The sequence below is a fragment of the Gavia stellata genome, chromosome 1 (assembly GCF_030936135.1).
Source record: "Gavia stellata isolate bGavSte3 chromosome 1, bGavSte3.hap2, whole genome shotgun sequence".
In the NCBI taxonomy this organism is placed as follows: domain Eukaryota; kingdom Metazoa; phylum Chordata; class Aves; order Gaviiformes; family Gaviidae; genus Gavia; species Gavia stellata.
Genome location: NC_082594.1, coordinates 65,556,557 through 65,575,788, shown reverse-complemented (window position 1 = coordinate 65,575,788; position 19,232 = coordinate 65,556,557). Strand labels below are relative to the sequence as shown.

At 39.8% G+C, this 19,232-nt stretch overlaps 1 protein-coding gene across 1 annotated transcript in view; it reads left to right on the top strand.

The window, feature by feature from the left end:
* The first annotated feature begins 1,351 nt into the window (after positions 1 to 1,351).
* The window catches only part of ANKRD10 (ankyrin repeat domain 10), a 38,597-nt gene continuing 20,716 nt past the window's right edge, over positions 1,352 to 19,232 (top strand). Inside the window, exons 1-3 of the mRNA XM_059819077.1 lie at positions 1,352 to 1,552; positions 7,730 to 7,882; positions 16,264 to 16,355. Of these exons, the coding sequence (XP_059675060.1) occupies positions 1,352 to 1,552; positions 7,730 to 7,882; positions 16,264 to 16,355 (446 nt within the window). The remainder of the gene's footprint in view (positions 1,553 to 7,729; positions 7,883 to 16,263; positions 16,356 to 19,232) is intronic.

The window sequence follows — 19,232 nt, the reverse complement described above, 5'->3', positions numbered from 1 at the left end:
AACAGTGTACACTGAAAAAGGAATATCCTTCCATTTTCGGGGGCAGATGAATGTACTTAGATTTATACAAACACGTTACCATCACTTTACTACTGTCAGAAAAGTAGTTCGCAAATACTTTGGACAGAAAAAGATTACGGGCAACCAACAAAAGTTCCCTGAAGATTCTGTGGAGTCATTACCCAAGGACTGGTTTCTAGTTGCAATTAAAAATTTGGCATTGTCATTTTAATCAGACATTAACAAGGTTATCCTTTGGTTTGCAATCCATTATGCAGGACAAACCCATAGTGATCTCTGAGTGCTGAAGTTAGCTTGGAAGCACTTACGTGGTGTATGAAAACACAAGTGAATATTCGGGCCATAGGTCAGGTCCCCAAGCAAGGAAACGTATCACACACATCAACAGTCTCTTTGAGTTGAGGGGGGCCTGCTCGGTGAACAAGATTACTTGATGCCTGGAAGAGGGCCTGATGAGGTATGGTTTGTTTCCATCAAATCTCCTTCCGTGTGTGCTTTTACACAAGTATTCTGTCTCCTTAACTACCGCTGCTAACCGCACAGGCGCTCTGGAGAGTTAGTAACCCTACCGGATAGCGTTCAGAGGCACTCGGTGTGTTAAAAGCTAGCAGCGCATCCTCGAGGGAGGCCGATTCCGCTACCCCAGCAAAGGCTCGGGAATGCTCGCGCCGCTCCCGGCCCCGCGGCAGAGCCCTCTCTCCGGCAGATCGCACCTGCGCGGGCAGAGAAGCGGAAACACGGACCGCTCCGGCGCCCCGCGGCGCAGGGAGACTAAAAAACACGGCCGCGCCTGCTGGCATTCCCCGGCGAGCCCAGAGGCGCCGTCCCTCTCCGCCGGCGCGCCGGGCTGAGGGAAGCCGCTCCCGCCCCGCCCCGGAGGCTGCGGCCAAACCAGCCCCCTCAGGCGGCGGCGACGGCAACAGCTCCCCCGCCCCGGGCAACGGAGAAAACGGCCCAGCCGCGCGCTGGGCCCGCGCCAGCCTCCCACGCCCTCCCCTCGCGGGCAGCGGGGAGGGGGCGGCGGCACGCTTCCCGCCTCGCGCCTGCTCCGCCGGCACTCCCCCCTTCCCCTTCCCCCCGCCTCGGCGCCCCGAGGGGCGCCCGGCCCCGCCCGTGAGGGGCGGAGCGGCGCGTGCGGCCCCGCCCCGCTTCCTTTGTGCTCGGGCAGCGAGCGGCAGCCGCAGTCGCCGCCGCTTCCAGCCTGGACAGCGCGCCCCTGCCCGGCCGCCTCTCTCCCCCCTCCTTCCTACTCCCCCTCCCCTCGCCCCTGCCGCCGCCACCCCTCTCGCCGCTTTCCCCCTGCCCTGCCCTGCCCGCCCTCCCGCTCGCCATGTCGCTGGGAGCCGGCCCCGAGGCGGGTTTCTCCAGCGAGGAGCTGCTGACCCTGCGCTTCCCCCTGCACCGCGCCTGCCGCGATGGGGACCTGCCCGCCTTGTGCGCGCTGCTCCAGAGCTCGCCCCGCTCCGACTTGGCCGCCGAGGACTCCTTCTACGGCTGGACGCCCATCCACTGGGCCGCGCACTTCGGCAAGGTGGGGCCCGGCTCGGCCGGCGGGGCGAGGGCGGCGGCGGGAGCGGGGGGGGTGAAGGGGAAGGAGGGCGCGAGTCCCGCTCGCGCGCAGCGCGGCGCCATCTTTGCCCCTTGCGCGCGCTCTGCCGGGAGGCGCCCGCCGCGCCGCTCCCCCCCCCCGCCTCCCCCTGCCGCTCGTCGCTCCTCAGGGGATCGGGCGGGAGGGGAGAGCCGCGGCCCTTGGCTTCTTTCCTGTCCCCGCGGTCGGCGAGGCGGGGGTGGGGCAGACCACGGCACCTGCCGTCCCCGGATCATTCATCCCCTCCCCGGCGGCGGCGGGAGCGGCCCCTTCTTCCGCTGCCTTCCCAGCAAGCTGGCTGGCAGAGGCGGCCGCGGGTCTGGCAGCCGGGCTTTCAAAAGGCGCCCGGGTCACCGGCACAGGGCGGCGGGAGCCAATGGGGAGGAGGAGGGGCAGGGGGCTCCTCCCACCCTGACCCCCCCCGGACCTCCCAGGCGGCCCGGCGGGCGCCGGCCAGCCGGGGCAAGAGGCAGCGCCGGGGCCGCGGCCCCGTCCACGCTCCCCTACTAACCCACCCTCTCGTGGCGCTGCGTGCTTTGTCTGCAGAGTCTAGTCATGGCCCTGATCGTCCTCAGACTCCACACCTGGAGACTGTTTTGTTGTGGTGCCTGTGTTATGACTACCGACTCGTTAGGAGTTTGGGAAGAAGATGCTGGTGCTTGTAAAGCACTCCTCTGTTGCCTTCAGTATGAAAAACAAATCGTGGTTTAGACGCGCGCAGATACGAGTATGGAATTAACTGCGTGGGCATCGTTGCGACGCAGGAAAGGTCAAAACTAAGAAGGAGCTACACTAGAGATGTTTCTCGAGTCGACGGACAGAGCTTTGTTTTTAGGTGAAAAGTAGAATTTACTTGGCCTGTGTTCCCAAAACCTCTGCCTTCGGTTCCTTTTGAGCCTTAAGTATTAAAAAATACAGTGATCGTTCTAAGCTGATAGGCAGTGTTTGAAGTCATGCTCTATGAGAATCCTAGTACCGTTTTCAAAATAATTGTGTTTATAATCTCCTTTGTTGGATTGACAAACTCGAAAATGGGAATTAACAGCTATTTAGGAAATGGGCAGATGGAAGAAAAACACCCAAATATTTCTAAAGCGCCTTTCTTCTCTGACTTATCTCTAACTTAGAGTCTTAAGATGAGTGGTATCTTAATTTGTTGATTTTATGTAGGCCTTGCCTGTTTCTAATGCGGTGAGTGTTCCAGCCTATGCAGAATTCCAGTCTAGAGGGTTAGGGTTTGTTTTTGTTTTTCCCCTCATTGATTTGTCTGGTTTTGCATTTTGAGGAGCTTTTGTTCTCCCTCCCACTTCAAATATATTTCTGTTTGGTTATTGATTGTGTGCCGGAGAAGGAAAATGAATGTACTTAGGCAGTTGTCATGGTTTATGAAGGTACATTAAGAGATGGTTTCTGTAGGTTAAGTGATCTTATCAGCAGAGCTTGTCTGAGAAACATTTTAAAAACATAGCTATGTAGTCCTTCAGTCTTTAAAAAAAAAAAAAAACCAAAACAAAAAACCCAACTAAACCAAAAAAAAAACCCAAAACCCAAGGCAGCATTTTATCTGTCAGAAAGACGCTACTAATCTTCTACTCTTCTACAGTCAAAAAAAAGCGGAGTGCCTTAAATTTTATCATGAAGTACACTCATAGAAAATGTGAAGATACTAATTTGGCATTAAAGTCTTCTGTTTCCTTTTTCCATCTCATAAGAATTTCTTTGTTACATGCTTGTGGCATTCTTGCTTTTGTCTTTCAAGTGTGTGTGTTGTTTTGTTTTTTTTCCTTTAGGCAGCTTGAGCCTTCTACTAACCATGCTAGGTTATGTGAGTTTTTGCGTATGTTCCAGTTTCTGTGGAAGAGACTCTTGCAGAAACGGCTAACAAAGGGAAAAGTCAGTCTGCAAGATACTGTGTTTATATTTGCCACATTCATTCTGGGGTATCAGCAAAATTTGATATGTGTTTTTGTTGTTGCATGTAAGGGGGAAAGATCTGGCAAGTGAAATGAGATTTGCGAAGATGACGTAGGCTATAAGTGAGTTTTATGCAACTTTGCAGATATGTACTTTCCTAAAAACCTTATGAAAGGGTCTAGGCAATTTAAATTTATGGAAGTTATCTGCATGTTTTAGTCTTGTTTGGTAGTGTTCCTTTCTCTGAGCCAGAGACTATACAACACACTTGGAAAAAGTTGCAGTAATGTGATTGGATCCCAAACTCGACTGACTTTGTGTTTGAGTGACATAGTTATACTTCTACCTTTCACCAGTTAATAGACGGTTGCCAGCAGTGAAACAATAGCTGCTCTTATGGAACATTCATATGCATGTCTTACGTTCTTATTTATGCTTTTTTTTCCCCAAGTTCGGATTCATCAAAACTTCAAATGGAAAGTTCTATTTCTCAAAGTATCAGAGCTTTAAAACATTAATTTTTTGAAATGTTCATTAGTATTTACTGAACAAGACTCTTTCCCCCTTCACTTCTTTGTTTTTCTACATTTTGTGGGATTTTTACTTTTTTTTCTTTTCCTGAAATAAATTACATGGCAACAGAACAATTTGTGGCTGTCCTTCTGATATAGGGCCATGTAGCAGCATGGTCCACCAGGCATGTATTGGTTCTAACTGCAGCTCTGTAGGAGGCTGAAATGACAAAACTGATTTAGTTCCTTTCCAGAAGAAGTCCTGGTGGAACAACTTGTAAGCAGTGAAATCTAAACCAGTTCATACACATACACACGCCTGCGCATGCACACGTAGCATCAGTCTAGGGTTGGTGAGCTTTAGCAGTATAGAGATGCTTCTTTCCCTTTACTTTTTGCACAACTTGAACGTTAAAAAGCCCTCGTTATAATCCAAGGACGGTACAAAATTGTTTTAGAATAAAGCTACCTAGGACTACGTTCTTGCACACAGTTGTAGATGTGCTGCAGTAAGGAAGTAGCATCAACAGTCAAGTTCCGTTAGAAATGAATATGTGAAAGAGGAAAGGTAGCTTTTTGGGGCGAATACTGGTGTAATACTAGTACCAGTACAAACAGAGTATCCTAAGACTAAAAATGAAAATACAGTATTTTTTAATAGCTTACTATGAAACATACTTGTACAGCTTGCAAGTAATACATAAAATACCAGCAAAGTCAATTGAAAATGGTAGATATACAACCAGTGTTTCTGATTGTAATATCTGGAGTTTTAATGACAGTATGGACCTCCTCTTAGAGATAGTAGCAAGTCCAAATTTACTTGCTGTGGTGAGTGTCTGTGGTGGAGTTTGCATTTTCAGGATATTGTCTGACTGCAGTGAAGTACTCATATCCTGAGATGTAAGTTAATTCCCGTTAGAGTTGCTGTATTCAAATTAGAGTTAATTATATAGTGTCCTAAATTACACCGGCATTCTGTAGATTTCTGAAAAGATGGGTCAGAATGTAAAACTGTTAACAATCTAAAAAGCTACCAGAGAGGCAGAAAAGGAAGGTTTTGCATAAAAACCGAAGTTGCTGTTAATTCACTTTGTCTTATACTTATCTTAATTTCATTTTTCTTTTTAATGACTTGCACGGGTATTTTTATTTTCTCTGACAGCATCTATTCTCCTACTTTTATTTTTGCCATTTGACTGTTTACATTATAGGAAGCAAAATAGTAGTAAGTACATTCTGTTTCTTCTGGAACAAAAGTAGTACAGATGAAAATGCCTGTCTCTTCCTTGGTATTTTGCCAGTGTTGTGGCCTATGTGGAGGCCTGTCTTTCTTCTTCATTAAATCAGTTTAACCTCTGCTTTAGGTATAACAATACAGTGGAAAATGTCTTCTAAAAGGTTATTTAATGAAAGCAGACTTGTGTGTCCTGATCCCAAGCATAAATAATCAAGTGAAGTATTGTTTTCCATTATGTTGACTTTTCCTATCCACGGAAGTAACTTACCTTATTCTACCATAATGCTGGAAGAAGCAGGTTTTTCTGACAGCCGTGATACGAAAGACCCATACTTTGGCTTTTAATGGGATGAAATGTTATCTTCATTGTTAAAACACTGTAAGAGACAATGAAAAGAACAAAACCACAACTTTTAAACATGAAGTTGTATAGATAGTCATGACATGTAGCCATCTTATAAAGTGGATTTAAACAGTGCAAGATGACACTGGTGAACCAGTTCCAATGTTTTTCCCCTTTCCATTGATGGGCTATAATGCCTGTCTAATTATGGAAATCCTTTCAGCCCGGTTTCTGTGTAGGAAATACTATTCTTTCCTGAAATTGTAATGCTTGTCTGAAAGTGTTTTCAAATTAATTCTATTAAAAGTCTATTGTTCTAAAAACTGGCTGAATTTTATTTATGTTTGCAGTTACAGTAGAGGTTCCTCTTGGTGTAGCTGGAGTTTTTTTCATCACATTGCTTATTAATAATTACAGTGTTACAATCATTAATAATTGTTAAGGGTCAATAGCAATATTAGGCGTGCCAGCATGTGAACACCAAGGAAAGTCTAGGATTAGCAAATACAAAATGTATTTGGGTAGTCTAGCATTAAACTGTAAGTTTTCTTACACCATTTTTTTAATATAAATTTTTTTGCAGTAAAAGTACCTGTTTGCTTTTGAAAAGATACTTCGTGATAATGTTGAGGTTTATGGAGCTGGATTCATTAATACTGCTAACTTTTAGTTACCCTCACCCTTGCACATCTATGTCATGTAATCAGTGAGTTAATGGTACACCGATGTCTAGTGTCAGGTCCATTACAGTCCAAAAAAATACTTTTGTATATCCTAAAGAATAGGGTTCATATGTGTTTGTTTGAACTATATGAGGGGAGGAAACCATTGAAGTTCACAATATATTTGCAAAATTAATATAAAATACTTCACTACAGTGGTTGGTACTTTTATCTCACGTATGTAATTCATCAAGATCAGGAATTTACAGGTTTAAAAAAAAAAAAGGAGGGAGAAAGAGGGACTGACATACAGCAGTAGAGAAAAATGTTTGAATCACGATGTTTCTGCTTCTGTCTGTAATCAAGCTGCCAGCTGACTTTCTGATGCTTTTTAATTGCTCCTTTATGAACAGATTATTCCATAGCTGTGGTATGGCTAAGAAACATTTTCTTTAACTATGAGAGACTGACCTGTAGATTTTTGTTTTATATGACCAAATGCCCAGAGTCAGTGTAGTGGTTTTTTGTTTTGCTGTTGCATGTGTGTGCAGTGGTGTTTGTTTTCTAACCACAATAAACAGAAGCCTAGACTAAACTGTTTATTTTAGCATAGTGCATTCCTTTTCCTATGAACAAAAAGAGAGTGTTACTGTGTGACAGGAAAGGAGCATTTTTCTGACTTTTTTTGAAAGTTGAGGTCATCATGGCGTGGTTTGCCGAGCTTCTACAAATGTGATGTTATGAACATTTTAAAAATACTAGCTGGATATCTGACACTTCTGGTTAGTGTGATGGGAAAATAAAAGTCAGAATATAGTGTGACAAAATACTGCAATTTTTTAAAACAAAGAGAGCTTTTCTTTTTTGGTATTGCCACAAATATGCAACCTATTTTGTTTTTAACAGCTTTTCAGCTGTAATAACAGGAAAACGGTGAAAAGAATTCATTCTTTTTATAGATTTAGCATAGTATTAACAATTTTCATTAGTAATCTGCTTCTGTCACTCTAGGAGAACATTAAAGAAATTTAAAATCCTGTGTTTTTCTGATTTACCTTCCTCTAAACTCTCCTGAGAATACATCTGTGTATCTTCTAACAACACTTTTTTGGCAAACATTACCTAATAATGTCTGTTTAGTATCATGTTTGCAGCTTTGCTGGATCAGAACTCTTTTTTTTTCTCCTTAACAAAAGTGAACCAAATAGCTCTTGTAGTCAGCTCTGAGGTTATTTATGCCCTTTTTTCCCCCATCGGGAAAATAAGTGTATAGCCAGAGGAGGGGGAAAATCCTGATGTTCATATTCTCTCTTGTTTTGCATCCATGTAGTTTCACTAGTAAGTTTAGCTTTTCTAGGGTTTATGTATGTATATATTTATTTAGCACGTGCTAATTGTCATGGCACATCTGTGTAACATTTTTGGTTTTATTCCCTCATGTCTTTAAAGCTGGAGTGCCTAATGCAGTTAGTAAGAGCTGGAGCTTCTGTAAATGCCAGTACAACACGTTTTGCTCAAACACCAGCCCACATTGCTGCTTTTGGAGGACATCCACAGTGCCTGGATTGGTTGATTCAAGTGGGGGCCAACATAAACAAACAGGTATGGATTCATGCATATTTCATGTCTGCATATAGTTTTGGAAGGAGTGTCTTGGTCCCTTCTTACTACATGTGTGATCCTTACATTCACATAGAGATACATTACTTTTAACATAAGCTGAAGTCAAATGACTTAATTATCAACTATAGACTTTTTTCATTATAGTAGAGATAGGACTAATAAATGTCCTTTAAGCCACTAAAGGTTTGGAGAACATTTGTTTTAGGAATTGACATCTTGCTGCTTCTTGAACAAAATGGTATGCTGCTCTGGTGTTGGCAGCATTGGCAAATACCCCGATATTGTATTGCCTCACTAGGGGAAAGAAAAGACTAGTGACAAACATTTTACTTACTAAATATGCTAAGAATTGAAAAACTCACCATTACCTACAGAACCATGAGACCTTTGTGGTACTTCATCATTTAGTCGTACATCTAACTAGTAAGGTCTGCCATGGTTTATTTTAAGGTACATTTGGTTTCATACTGTTTTCTTTTTTAGATTATTTCCAAAGCTTTCCTAGTAACTTCTGCAAATAGATCAGAAACATGTGCTTTACTAACAAAGAATGAATGGGTGATTTTTTTTGATTATTTTTTTTCTTTAAGTAATTTACCATTACTTTTGCTGTAAGTATGGATAATGATTTATTTGGTAGCAGAGAGTGCATTAATATAGCAAAATTCCTGTAAAGGACTGTTGTACTCTGGTAGAGTAACAGAACAGAGTGCTTAAAACTATCATGCTTTTGGAGAAAATGTTTGCAGTACTGAATGGATCTATTACGTATGCTGGGCATACATAATGTGTGCCTTTGCAATAGTACTCAAAATTATTATTTATAATATTCTACGAGAGTAATTAATACTACAGCATATGAATTTACTGAAAGCTGTAGTATAGCACAGCATCCATAAAATGTCTGGTCTCTTAAATCTTGCATCATACTACTTCTTAAAATATCTAATGGCCAGACTGTGTTTTATATGCAATAGAGTTAAGCTAAGTCTGCTGAAGATCTTGAACATTTGCATTTTTAGAGTTTGGTTCTTTTTTTTTTTAAGCTATGCAAAAATAAGAAATGGGGAAGTTTGTGTTGAGTTTTCAGAAAAGAAGGCTGGTGCATTGAGAACAGCTGTGAGACACCAGGAGAATTGTAGAAACAATGAAGGTGACTGGATGCAGAGGCTATAGATCGCATCTTCTCCTTGATACCTGACAAAAGTAACTTATGCAATAAGTTATTGCTGCATAGTGGTAGAATCTTCAGAAGAGAAAATGCAAGAACTATAAATACATCTGGAGACCAGGTAAGAATGTAAAGAAATGGTGATTAGAGAGGAAACATGGCATGCACAGAATAAAGATGTACAAATATCTGCTAAATGAGAAGAGAAGAATGAATGAAAATGAATGAATGAGAAGAATGAAAGTTTCCAGCTATGAGGATAAAGAGAAGAACTGACCAGTGAGGTTGAAATGGAGTTGAAGAACAAGCTTGCTGTCCTGGAACGTGATGGGGGAAAAAAAAAATCACATCTAGTGAGTGAGGTTCTAGCAAAGAAGAAAGTAGCAGCTAGCCCCCAAAAGAAGAGGAGAAGAGTGCAGAGAGATCTCTCCATGGGCTGAGGGCAACATGCAGATGACTGTAAAGGAAAGCAGAAGGCAGTATGATATGCAGTTAAAAGTAGACAGGAAACTCTTTCCAGCTTAAAGAAGTCACCAAGGCTAGCCAGTGACTCAGGAGTCTTTATATTGATGGCTTGTCACCAGAGCAAATAAAAATAATAGATCTGTGGTCCTCCACAGGAGGAAGAGTACTGTGCTTCTCAAGTTTTCAAATGAGGTAGTGGTGATAGTATCCTATAGACTTCTAAGGGCAGATTTAGGTATTAGGCAAAGGACACTAATATAGATAGTACTGAGAGTTAACACTGTGGAAGCCTTGTATGTTGTTAATGATAGGCTCAAGTTACACTTGAATGTAATAACTCTTTGCCCCCACAAAATATTAGTTGAACATACAAGAAGAGGTATTATAGATTTGGCTCAATGATGAAATAAGAAGGTAGCTCTGGTTAATTAAAATGGTAGTAGAAACAAAAAAAGTTTTGTTAGGGTGCAACTGGTCAGTCACACTGGTTTCACGTGCACGAGCACTGAAAGCTAGACAGTGTACCTTGGCGATATGTGTAGCAGCAAACTCATGCCATGGATATTTGGAATGTTTCGTACATGGCTATGTAAAGCATAGTGCATGCTTTGCTCTCCCTAATTACTTCTGGCTGTTTATTGTTGCAGTCAAATTCTACTATTCTTGTTTGATTTGAACTGCTTAATAAATGATCTTGGTTCCTTATTTAACTTCCAAGCACTTTCAGGTGATCATCTAGGGCTTCCACCCACACTTTTGAGCTTTTGGAGCACTATTTCCTGATGTGTATTTTGTTTATTCCTTCCAGCTCGCTGACTGATGCTGTACTTCAAACAGACATAGTCACTGGCTAATGCTTGTGTGAGGACAAGTGTTCCATGGACACTGGATACAAAACACATGCTGAGAAAGATCTGGGAATACTTGATATTTAAACTAGTAAAACTTTCCTTCCAAACTGACTCCTGGTCATTGGCTACAGACTAACCCATCACATCTGGAAAAGGAAAGGATAGCTTCTGAAAAGGAATCCACTCGAGTCTCTCAGTCTTAACGTAAACCTCCGGTACTCAGTAGAATTTGCATGCACGCTTTCTCATATCTGCCCTGAGGTATTGTATTGTAGCCCATGCTGCCTGCCCTGAAGTTTAGGAAAACTTGAAAATGCATATCTCGGTGCTGGTGACAGTTGCCCAGGACATTCCTCAGGCAGCAGCAATGAAGGACAAATGCTGAAAACTGCTTGTCCCAACTGTACCTTGCTCCCCAAACAAGTTCCGTGAGTATATCCTGTGATGCCCAGCCCTCTTATATAACTGTATGTGCTGGCTAGAACCATCTCTGTCTCTTTATGATCAGTGGGCAGTTCTCCCTGTGCCGCCCCCCCGCCCCCCCCAGGTTCAGCATAAAAATTCACAGGAGAAAGCTGAAGTGCCAAGCAATGACCTGCCTGTTTCTATTCAGCAGCAGACTCAAGAGAAAGTCCTACTAGTTTTTTTTTCTTCAGTGGGCAGTGCCTGCTAATAGTTCTTAATAATGTGACTCAAGACCTGCACTTGGCTACCTGCCTGCTGTAGATCACTGTTAACAATGCAAAGCAATTATACTGCTACTTTCCCTGACACTTTTTTTCTGATGTTTTATCCTTGTCACAACGCAGATTGATTCTGTGCTGTTGTACATACTAACAACAGATAATAATGAGTACTTTTTTGATTAAAAAGCCTGTTACTTAATTAAAATATATTTTCCCTTTAGTCTTAGCCTGTTAAACATTTCTATTGTATGTTGCCTGTGTTGATTGGACAAAAAAAATCAGTTGTGTGTGGCCTGTATTAAAAAGAAGAGATAAGAAATACTGCATCCTTACAAGTGATGCTGACTTTTCATCCAGCCAGTTACCATCACATGGCAATGATGGCACATAGATTTAGGAGGGTTAGACTACCCATGCTAGCCAGAACTGTAAGCACACTGATACTCTTGGTGAGGAGGAAGAAAAACACTCATTCATTTGGTATGTTATAGTTTTGTTTTTAAACAACAATGTGGACTAAATCCAGATAAAAATGTTCCATGAGTTCTCATCAGTACTCAAAATTCAGAAGGAGAAACCATCATGAATTCAAAGCATTTTTAGAAAGAATGAGGAAAAAATACTCGGTATTCTCCATCTTCTACTTCTTGGCTTCAGAAAGGGTAGGGTGCTGGGTCTAAGAAATCTGAACAGCTATTGGAAATGTGGTCAGCTGATAAAACTTGAAATTCAGTCAGTTGAGTTAAGGAATGGAGTTAGTTTATATTTCTTGTCAGGTAAAATAGTGCTTCTGTGTCTTAGTCAGGTATCCATACTAGAAGTATTTTACAAGTTCATGGTGTTGTGGTTTAACCTCAGTAGGCACGTAAGCACCACACAGCCGCTTGCTCATTCCCTCCCTAGGGGCTTGAGGGAGAGAATTGGAAGAGAAAAGTGAGAAAACTCATGGGTTGAAATAAAGACAGCTTAATGGGTAAAAAAAGAAACAAAGAAAAATAAAACCAAGAAAAACAAGTGATGATTAAAAAAAAAAAAATTAAAAACCCCACACCACAATCAAAAAATCCTACAATTGCTCACCAGTAGCTGACTGATGCCCAGCCACTGCCCAAGCAAGGACAGCCCTGGCAAACTCTACCCACCAAGTTTTTCTTGCTGAGCGTGATGTCATACGGTATGGGATATTCCTCTGGTGAGTTTGGGTCAGCAATCCCAGCTGTGTCACCTCCCAGCTTGTGCACCCCCAGCCCACTCCTAGCTAAAACACTGATGTATTATCAACACTTTTGGTCACAAATCTAAAACATAGCCCCATACCAGCTGCTATGAAGAAAGTTAACTCTATCCCAGTCAAAACCAGTACACATAGTTGAAAGCTTTCAGTGTAAATGTGCATGAGGGCTTTTTGTTTTAAAAAGAAATATTTGCAGGTAAGTAATTTTTTTAAATGACAGGGGTGTAAAGGTACCAGTGAGTGAAATTAACTGAATCATATTGAGGGACTTGGAACTTGCCGAACAAAATGGGAAGTTTGCTCTAAGTTCAACTGGAAGATCCTAAAGCCAACAGAAACTTGAATCCCAAAAAGACAGGAAGAGGGAAAATAGAGTAAAAAAAAAAAATGCCTTTAGGCTGAACTGAAAAAATAACCACATCTAAAAGAGGGTTGTGAATAAGCAGAGAGTTTGAGAAAAATATTTAATCAGTAGATGAAATGTCTTTTAAGGTTAAGCAGTATAGTGAGGAAGTGCAAACTGATTAATCAAGCTGAGATAGATTCACTGAGAAAATTTAAGCCAAAAAAGCAAAATATTCTTCAGCCACATAAATAAAAAGAGAATAAGGCAGGAAGCTAGATACTTACTCAGTAAAATGAAATAGAAGTCAAAGGTAACCTAGTCATGACCCCAAGCTAGAGAAGACTGTCCTTTGAAGAGGATGGTCATGCTCCTCCAAGGGCAAGGAAGAAGGTGTTTCGACAGTGGCAGTGAGTTGCAAAAAATAAATGTACCTATGATGCCTCATGACTCTTTCTGTCATCTCTTCAGGAGCACTGTACACAAAATACTCAGACTCCACAGAAGCAAACAAACTTGTGTTTCCATGAATGCCAAATTAGTAAAACTTAATTGGTTTTTCTGCTCATTTATTTATTTAGAGAGTGACTTCTGGATTGTGAGACAAGTTTGGGCTGTTGGTGCAGTGTTGGGTAAATGGAACTCTGAGAAGTTCTGCTCTAGATATGAAAGGCCAGTACAAATTATTGATGTTTCTCTTCCTGGGGTATTATTACAGAAGGCATTATGCCAAACTGAAGCACGTATGGGAACTGTGGGCAATTAGAAGGATTATGAGGTATTATCAAGCATAATTAGGAATTTGTAGAGCCCTTCAAAATAAAATAACTTCGTTTGTTCCACATAGCCAAAAAAGAGATAGGGAAGAGGTGTCTTATGCCTGAAAATGTGCTAGCAATCTAGACCCTGAACTGTTCTCAGAAGCTTCTTGGAAAAAGCTCTGTTATATTGCTTTTTCTGTTTGGTGCTGTCCATTCCAATTGTTGAATCAAAACAGAATTGTTCTGAGGCTCATAGAGTACTTTGTTTTCCTCTGTATGCATGAGTCAGTTTTCCTTTCAGTCTAGCTCATAACCCAGAGAGAATTTCTTCTTTGTAGAGCTACGAGACTATTTCAGAAACTATTTCAGTGCGAGTAGATTTGGTCCCATAGGAGAACTGCAAAAGATGACATTAGTGATGACTGAAACTTAGGTGCCATAATTAAAATGAATGCTATAAAAATCTAATTCTGTGTATTCTGTCATTCTCTTAAGTATTTTCTCAATTCCTTAGCTTTAGAGAAGAGACAACACGCTTTTCTGGGCCAATGATTGAAAGAAACCCTTCTCAAGACATATATTCTTTTCTGAGATACTAACCTTTTTCTGGTTGTTGGTGACAGGCTGCTATAAGCTTAGCTTATTCTTGTAATGCAGTGGTGAGGAGTCCTTTTGCAAAGGTCTTTTTCATCCTTCTAACGTTTCCTCACAGCAGTACTTCACAATAAAGTTCTCTAGATCTTATTGTGGGCAACATGCTAGGTTTATGGGGCTAGTAAAGACTTTTGTCATCTTCGTCATATGCATGGCTAGTTGAGCTAACTTTCCCTACACTGAACTTTATATTGAATGATTATCTTTTAAGTTAGGGTTGGGATTGTAAATACTAATGCTGAACAAAAGAGGCAAATCACTTCTTTTCTGCACTTTTACCTCTTTAACAAAAGGCGGGGTGGAAGGGAAACAATAACAAAATGACAAATTGAAGACAGCTTCCATGATGAGAAAATGTATTACACTATGAAGAAAATCTTCCTGGATAAATTAGTGCTAAATGAATTTCCATGTATTATAGTTAATAAAATTGTGTCCTCTGTTAAACGCCTCTGTCTTCCTGTAACTTCAAGAAAAGGTATAAATAGGAGGAATTATATAAACTTCATTGGAAGGCAGTCTTCTATTTATCAGCTACAGGCAGCCATTTTGGAAGAAGGGCTGTATAGCTGTTTTTCTAATCACTAAGGACTTCAAGGAGTTTTCTGCTCTTTTCTGTCTCCAAACTTTGTGTCGGCCTCAGCAATTTTCCTTAATTCATAAGAAGGTAAACTTTGTCATTTTTCCCTGCTGGGGCTGCTAGGTGGTTCACTGTTGGGCTGAATACATGTCTTAACACTGGTAAACTGGCTTACCCTCAGTGAATTTGTAACTTGTTATAAAAATATTTTACCATGAAATAAAATTGGCAGGTAGAAAATTGAGAGTATATAACATATAATCCAAAATTAATCTTCAAATTATATTTACATGGTCTAAAAGATGTGATTTAATTTCTCAGAAGCTTGGCAGACAATTTAAAACACTTGTTACCTTCTGTCTATCGAGATGGGTGGTAGTATGATCATATTTTGAATATATTCACATTTCAAATAGAGCTAGAGCATAACCAGTACTGTAGAGCTAGGTGTGAACACCATCGTGTATGAAGACTGGTGAGTCAGTAAAGGTGCTGTTTTACTTTAATAGCTAGTGTTGATATTTTAATAAAGGGAATGGGAAAGGAAAAATGAGGCATGTACAGTTAGAACATGTTTAATATCAGTGGAGCAGACAAGTGAAGTCTGTCAAAAATTTGGAGAGAAAGAGGATGGGGAAGAAAGGAAAAATAAAACATGCTGTGCGTTCAAAGTGTTGAGGACTGTGATAATTAGATCATGTAACAAACCAGTAACTGAACGTTAACTTGCTACTTAAAGGCCGTATTTCATTACAGATTCTTCTCTGTGGTTCTTAATACTGGTGGTTAATTGCAAGTACTGAATTTCATCTGCAGCCTGTAGATCATGATGCATGGAGTTCACCTGCTGCTTGCAAGTTGCATTTGTAAAACTGCTGTAGATTCTCCCTGTTATCTGTGAAGATAGTTTGCAGAGAGCAGTTCCCTGAAAGCAATACACTACTCTGAGTATGTTTGCACATAATATGAAAAGATTAAATGATTGGATGTGCTGGTTAACAGTAATGGATTGTAAAGGGATAGTCAGAAAAGAAAAGCATGTAGGGCATGAGTCAGTGTATATGTCTCAGGAGAGATCTGGCCTGTCCTGTGAAGTCCAGGCATACTTACATTACAGTAGAGTACGCATACATGCTCCTCATCTGGCAAGCATTTATGATGCAATACAGTACTGCATAAGTGTGTCAGCAAGATCTGAAAGCAATGTCCCACAAACTTAGCCACGCTGCTTCTGAATTCAAGATGGCTTGCTCCATCCAACATATTGGGCAACAGCAGTGCTAGGAAGTAAAGGTGTTAGAGTAACTTGTTACGGTGGTATATGTTGCGGGGTTTTTTTAACAAGTTTTGCTGACTATGACTCTGCTGATTGCCTAGTTATTGGATAAGGCTTATCTTGTGAGTTAGATGCCCTTAGCATTATTTCTTGCTAAATATCTAATGTACCTGACAGCCTACTGCGAATTTTAAAATAATAATAAAGTACCTGATGCATTTGCTAGCTAATAAATGCTGCTTTTATATATCTGCTTTCTTAATTAAAGTGAGTAATGTAAAAACAAGAATTTAATTTTTAGAAAGATTATGCTTGACAAAATGTAGTTTGTCTTTACAGGATTATGTTGGTGAAACTCCTATTCATAAAGCAGCACGGTCTGGTAGTATGGATTCCATAAGTGCCCTTGTGGCTCATGGTGCGCAAATAGAGTAAGTGAGGTATTTTTTTTGTTGTTGATTGTTGTGTGTTTAGCTAACTAACTTAGACCAGAAAACATAGATACTAATGTCAGAAAGTCAAAACAGCAGACACCTGATTAAAAGACAGCTAGATGTGTTCAACTGTAACGAAGCCCAAGATGTTTTGCATGTCTAGTAATAAAGTTTATTTTACTTAAGTGATACCAATGTGCTACATTAGTATTGCATTTATATCTGATATATTGAAATATTTATCACGCTTCTGTCAGATGACCCCAAATTGTACACTTTATCTAGCGTGTAGTTATTTTTTACGACAAATTTCCACCTTGCACTGGTGAATAAATACAGAAAACAAGGCAAAAGCAACATTGTGTGCAAAATAGCATCTCACACATTCTTCGCAGTTAGTTTAATACTGTTTGTTAGTATATTGTGTATTTGCCCTCTTAACTTTTTTCTTTAAAGGTTTATGTACTGCAAAAACATTCAGAAAATCTCACAAACTTTTGCAACTTACAGCATGGACAAAATGGATGCAGTTTTCACCTAGAAATGTTGAGTATAAGCTCTATGGCTTATAATAATGTAAATATTTTAGCAATTTGTTTTAATTAGAACTAGCTTTATTATCTTAAATGGTAACTAGTTACTGTATTTTAACCTGCAATATGAAAGTCTTAAGTTGTAAGTGAAATAAGAATCATGTAGTTAATTTCTTGTTTTACCCTTTGGTTTCCATCTTACTGTTTTTGTAATGCTGCCCTGATAAATCTACCATAAAATTTAACTCTTTCAATGGTATCATAAAGAATTCAGGAAATACAATACCTTTTAAGTTAATAGTAATGAACAAATTGCTTTATATTAAGAGATTCCTTCATAGAAAAATGAGACTGAAATAACTTACGCAGCTGTCTCGGTCAGTTATTGACAAGTTCATGAAATCAGTGTTAAATTTCTAAATACCCATTTTGCACTCACTTTCAGATATCTTAAGATAAACTTGGATTTAAATTTACTGTGGAATTGAGCAAACCTTAATTATCATCATCAATTAGTATATAATCTTGTGATTTTTACAAAGTATCCAATCAAAAGAGAAGTTGTGGAACCGCATAAACAATGTGAAACGAGTGAGTTAAGAATCTGATGTAAAGAAGAGGACATGTTACATCTATAGGACTTTCAAAATAAGTAGCTAAGTAACTGAGGTTAGAGATGTGGCTGCAACTTTTAACTTACAGAACTAAAATTTTGCTTTTTAAATACCGTATTTGCAAGTCATAGGCAAAACATTTCTGTAAAACTTGGAGAGTGATACCTGCCTTTGACCAAAGCTATTTGCAGGAGAAGTAGTGTAGGTTTATAGCAGTTTTAGTGAACAGGAAATAATTTGAATTCTCAGTTTCCTAACTTAGAATTCCATATGTGTTTCAGTGGGATAGACTTGTCACAAGTTCTATAGATAATTAAATATCAGATCCTATCCAGGAAATGGTAAAATCAGGGATGCAAATGCAATAGGCTGGTGGAGCAACCCATGTTTAGTCATTTAGAGGATCAGGATTTGGCCCTGTCACCTGAGAGAGCTAAGTATTGACTGATTGGGGTGAGGATTTTTTTCCGTAGAATCTACTTTCCAGGCTCAGTATGTTAAATTAGGCCAAATCCATGTATATGCTTTTGATATTATCACAGAATCACTAAGGTTGGAAAAGACCTGTAAGATCAAGTCCAACCATCAACTAAATTGATTAATTTTGGGTTATCTGGGTTTGAAAACTGGCCCCATATCTCTAATGGTTATGTTGATTTCCTGATTTTTGTTATCATCTTGAAAATATAGATGCTCTGAAAGTTTTGACTCCTTTATTTTATGGCTTCAGTTAGAAAAGGAGAGGGATTTTATCCATATATTGGAGTTCTAATTTGTATATATTAACTGAAATGATAATTGACTATATAGGACCAAGGCAAGAATTTTATTAAATACAGAACTAAGCACTAACTAGAACTAAAGTTCTGATCTGTGCTGGTGGTGAATATGGCCTTTTTTAATGGGAATTAGATCTTCTAATCCAGTTTTTTCTTTATTTCTTCATACAGTTACGGTATCAAAATCTAGTTACGCGAAGATGCAGAGAATATCCCTTGTGACTGCAAATAGTCAAATATACTGCTTATACCTGATATTTATAGTATACATCAAGTATTGCACCATCCCTAGTTTTTTATAGAAAGTAGAACAGGGATGTTAAGATTTCATTATTACACAAACACTAGTAATCAGTAGTGTAATATTGCAAGAAATGTATTTTTTATTAGTGAATGACTATTGAAATACTGCTGTTTAAGTAAATTGGACTAGCATAATCTTCGGTATCCGTGTTCACCGTATTTCTACTTTATTCACTCCTTTCGTTATATTGGAAGCCAAAGAATATTGACAATAGTCCAGTAAGGATAAAAGTAAGATTTTTAGTGTCAATAAAATTGCCTCACTTGAATTGTTCTAGTTTACTTTATTTCAGGCTTGTTAGTGTATTGCTTTTACAGAAAAATTACAGTATGTTGCAGTCTCTAAATTTCATGAAGTTGTTGCACTGTTTTCCTAATTGATGAGAGAGAATTTGGGTCTCTATTCCTGTGTAAATTTTTACTAATATTTAAAGAATAATAATTGTACCCTAGTGAAAATATTTTGATTTTTTTTGTGGTATTTACCTTCTCATTTTAGCTGAAGCATATTCTGTGCACAGTATGTCCTACAGCCATAAAAATGGTTGCTCCACTAACTATGGTATTCATGGACCCTTGAAGAGGGGGAAGCAGGTGGTCACAATGTCCTCATATGAGTGAAAAGGTTTGCTGTGTAACTGACTT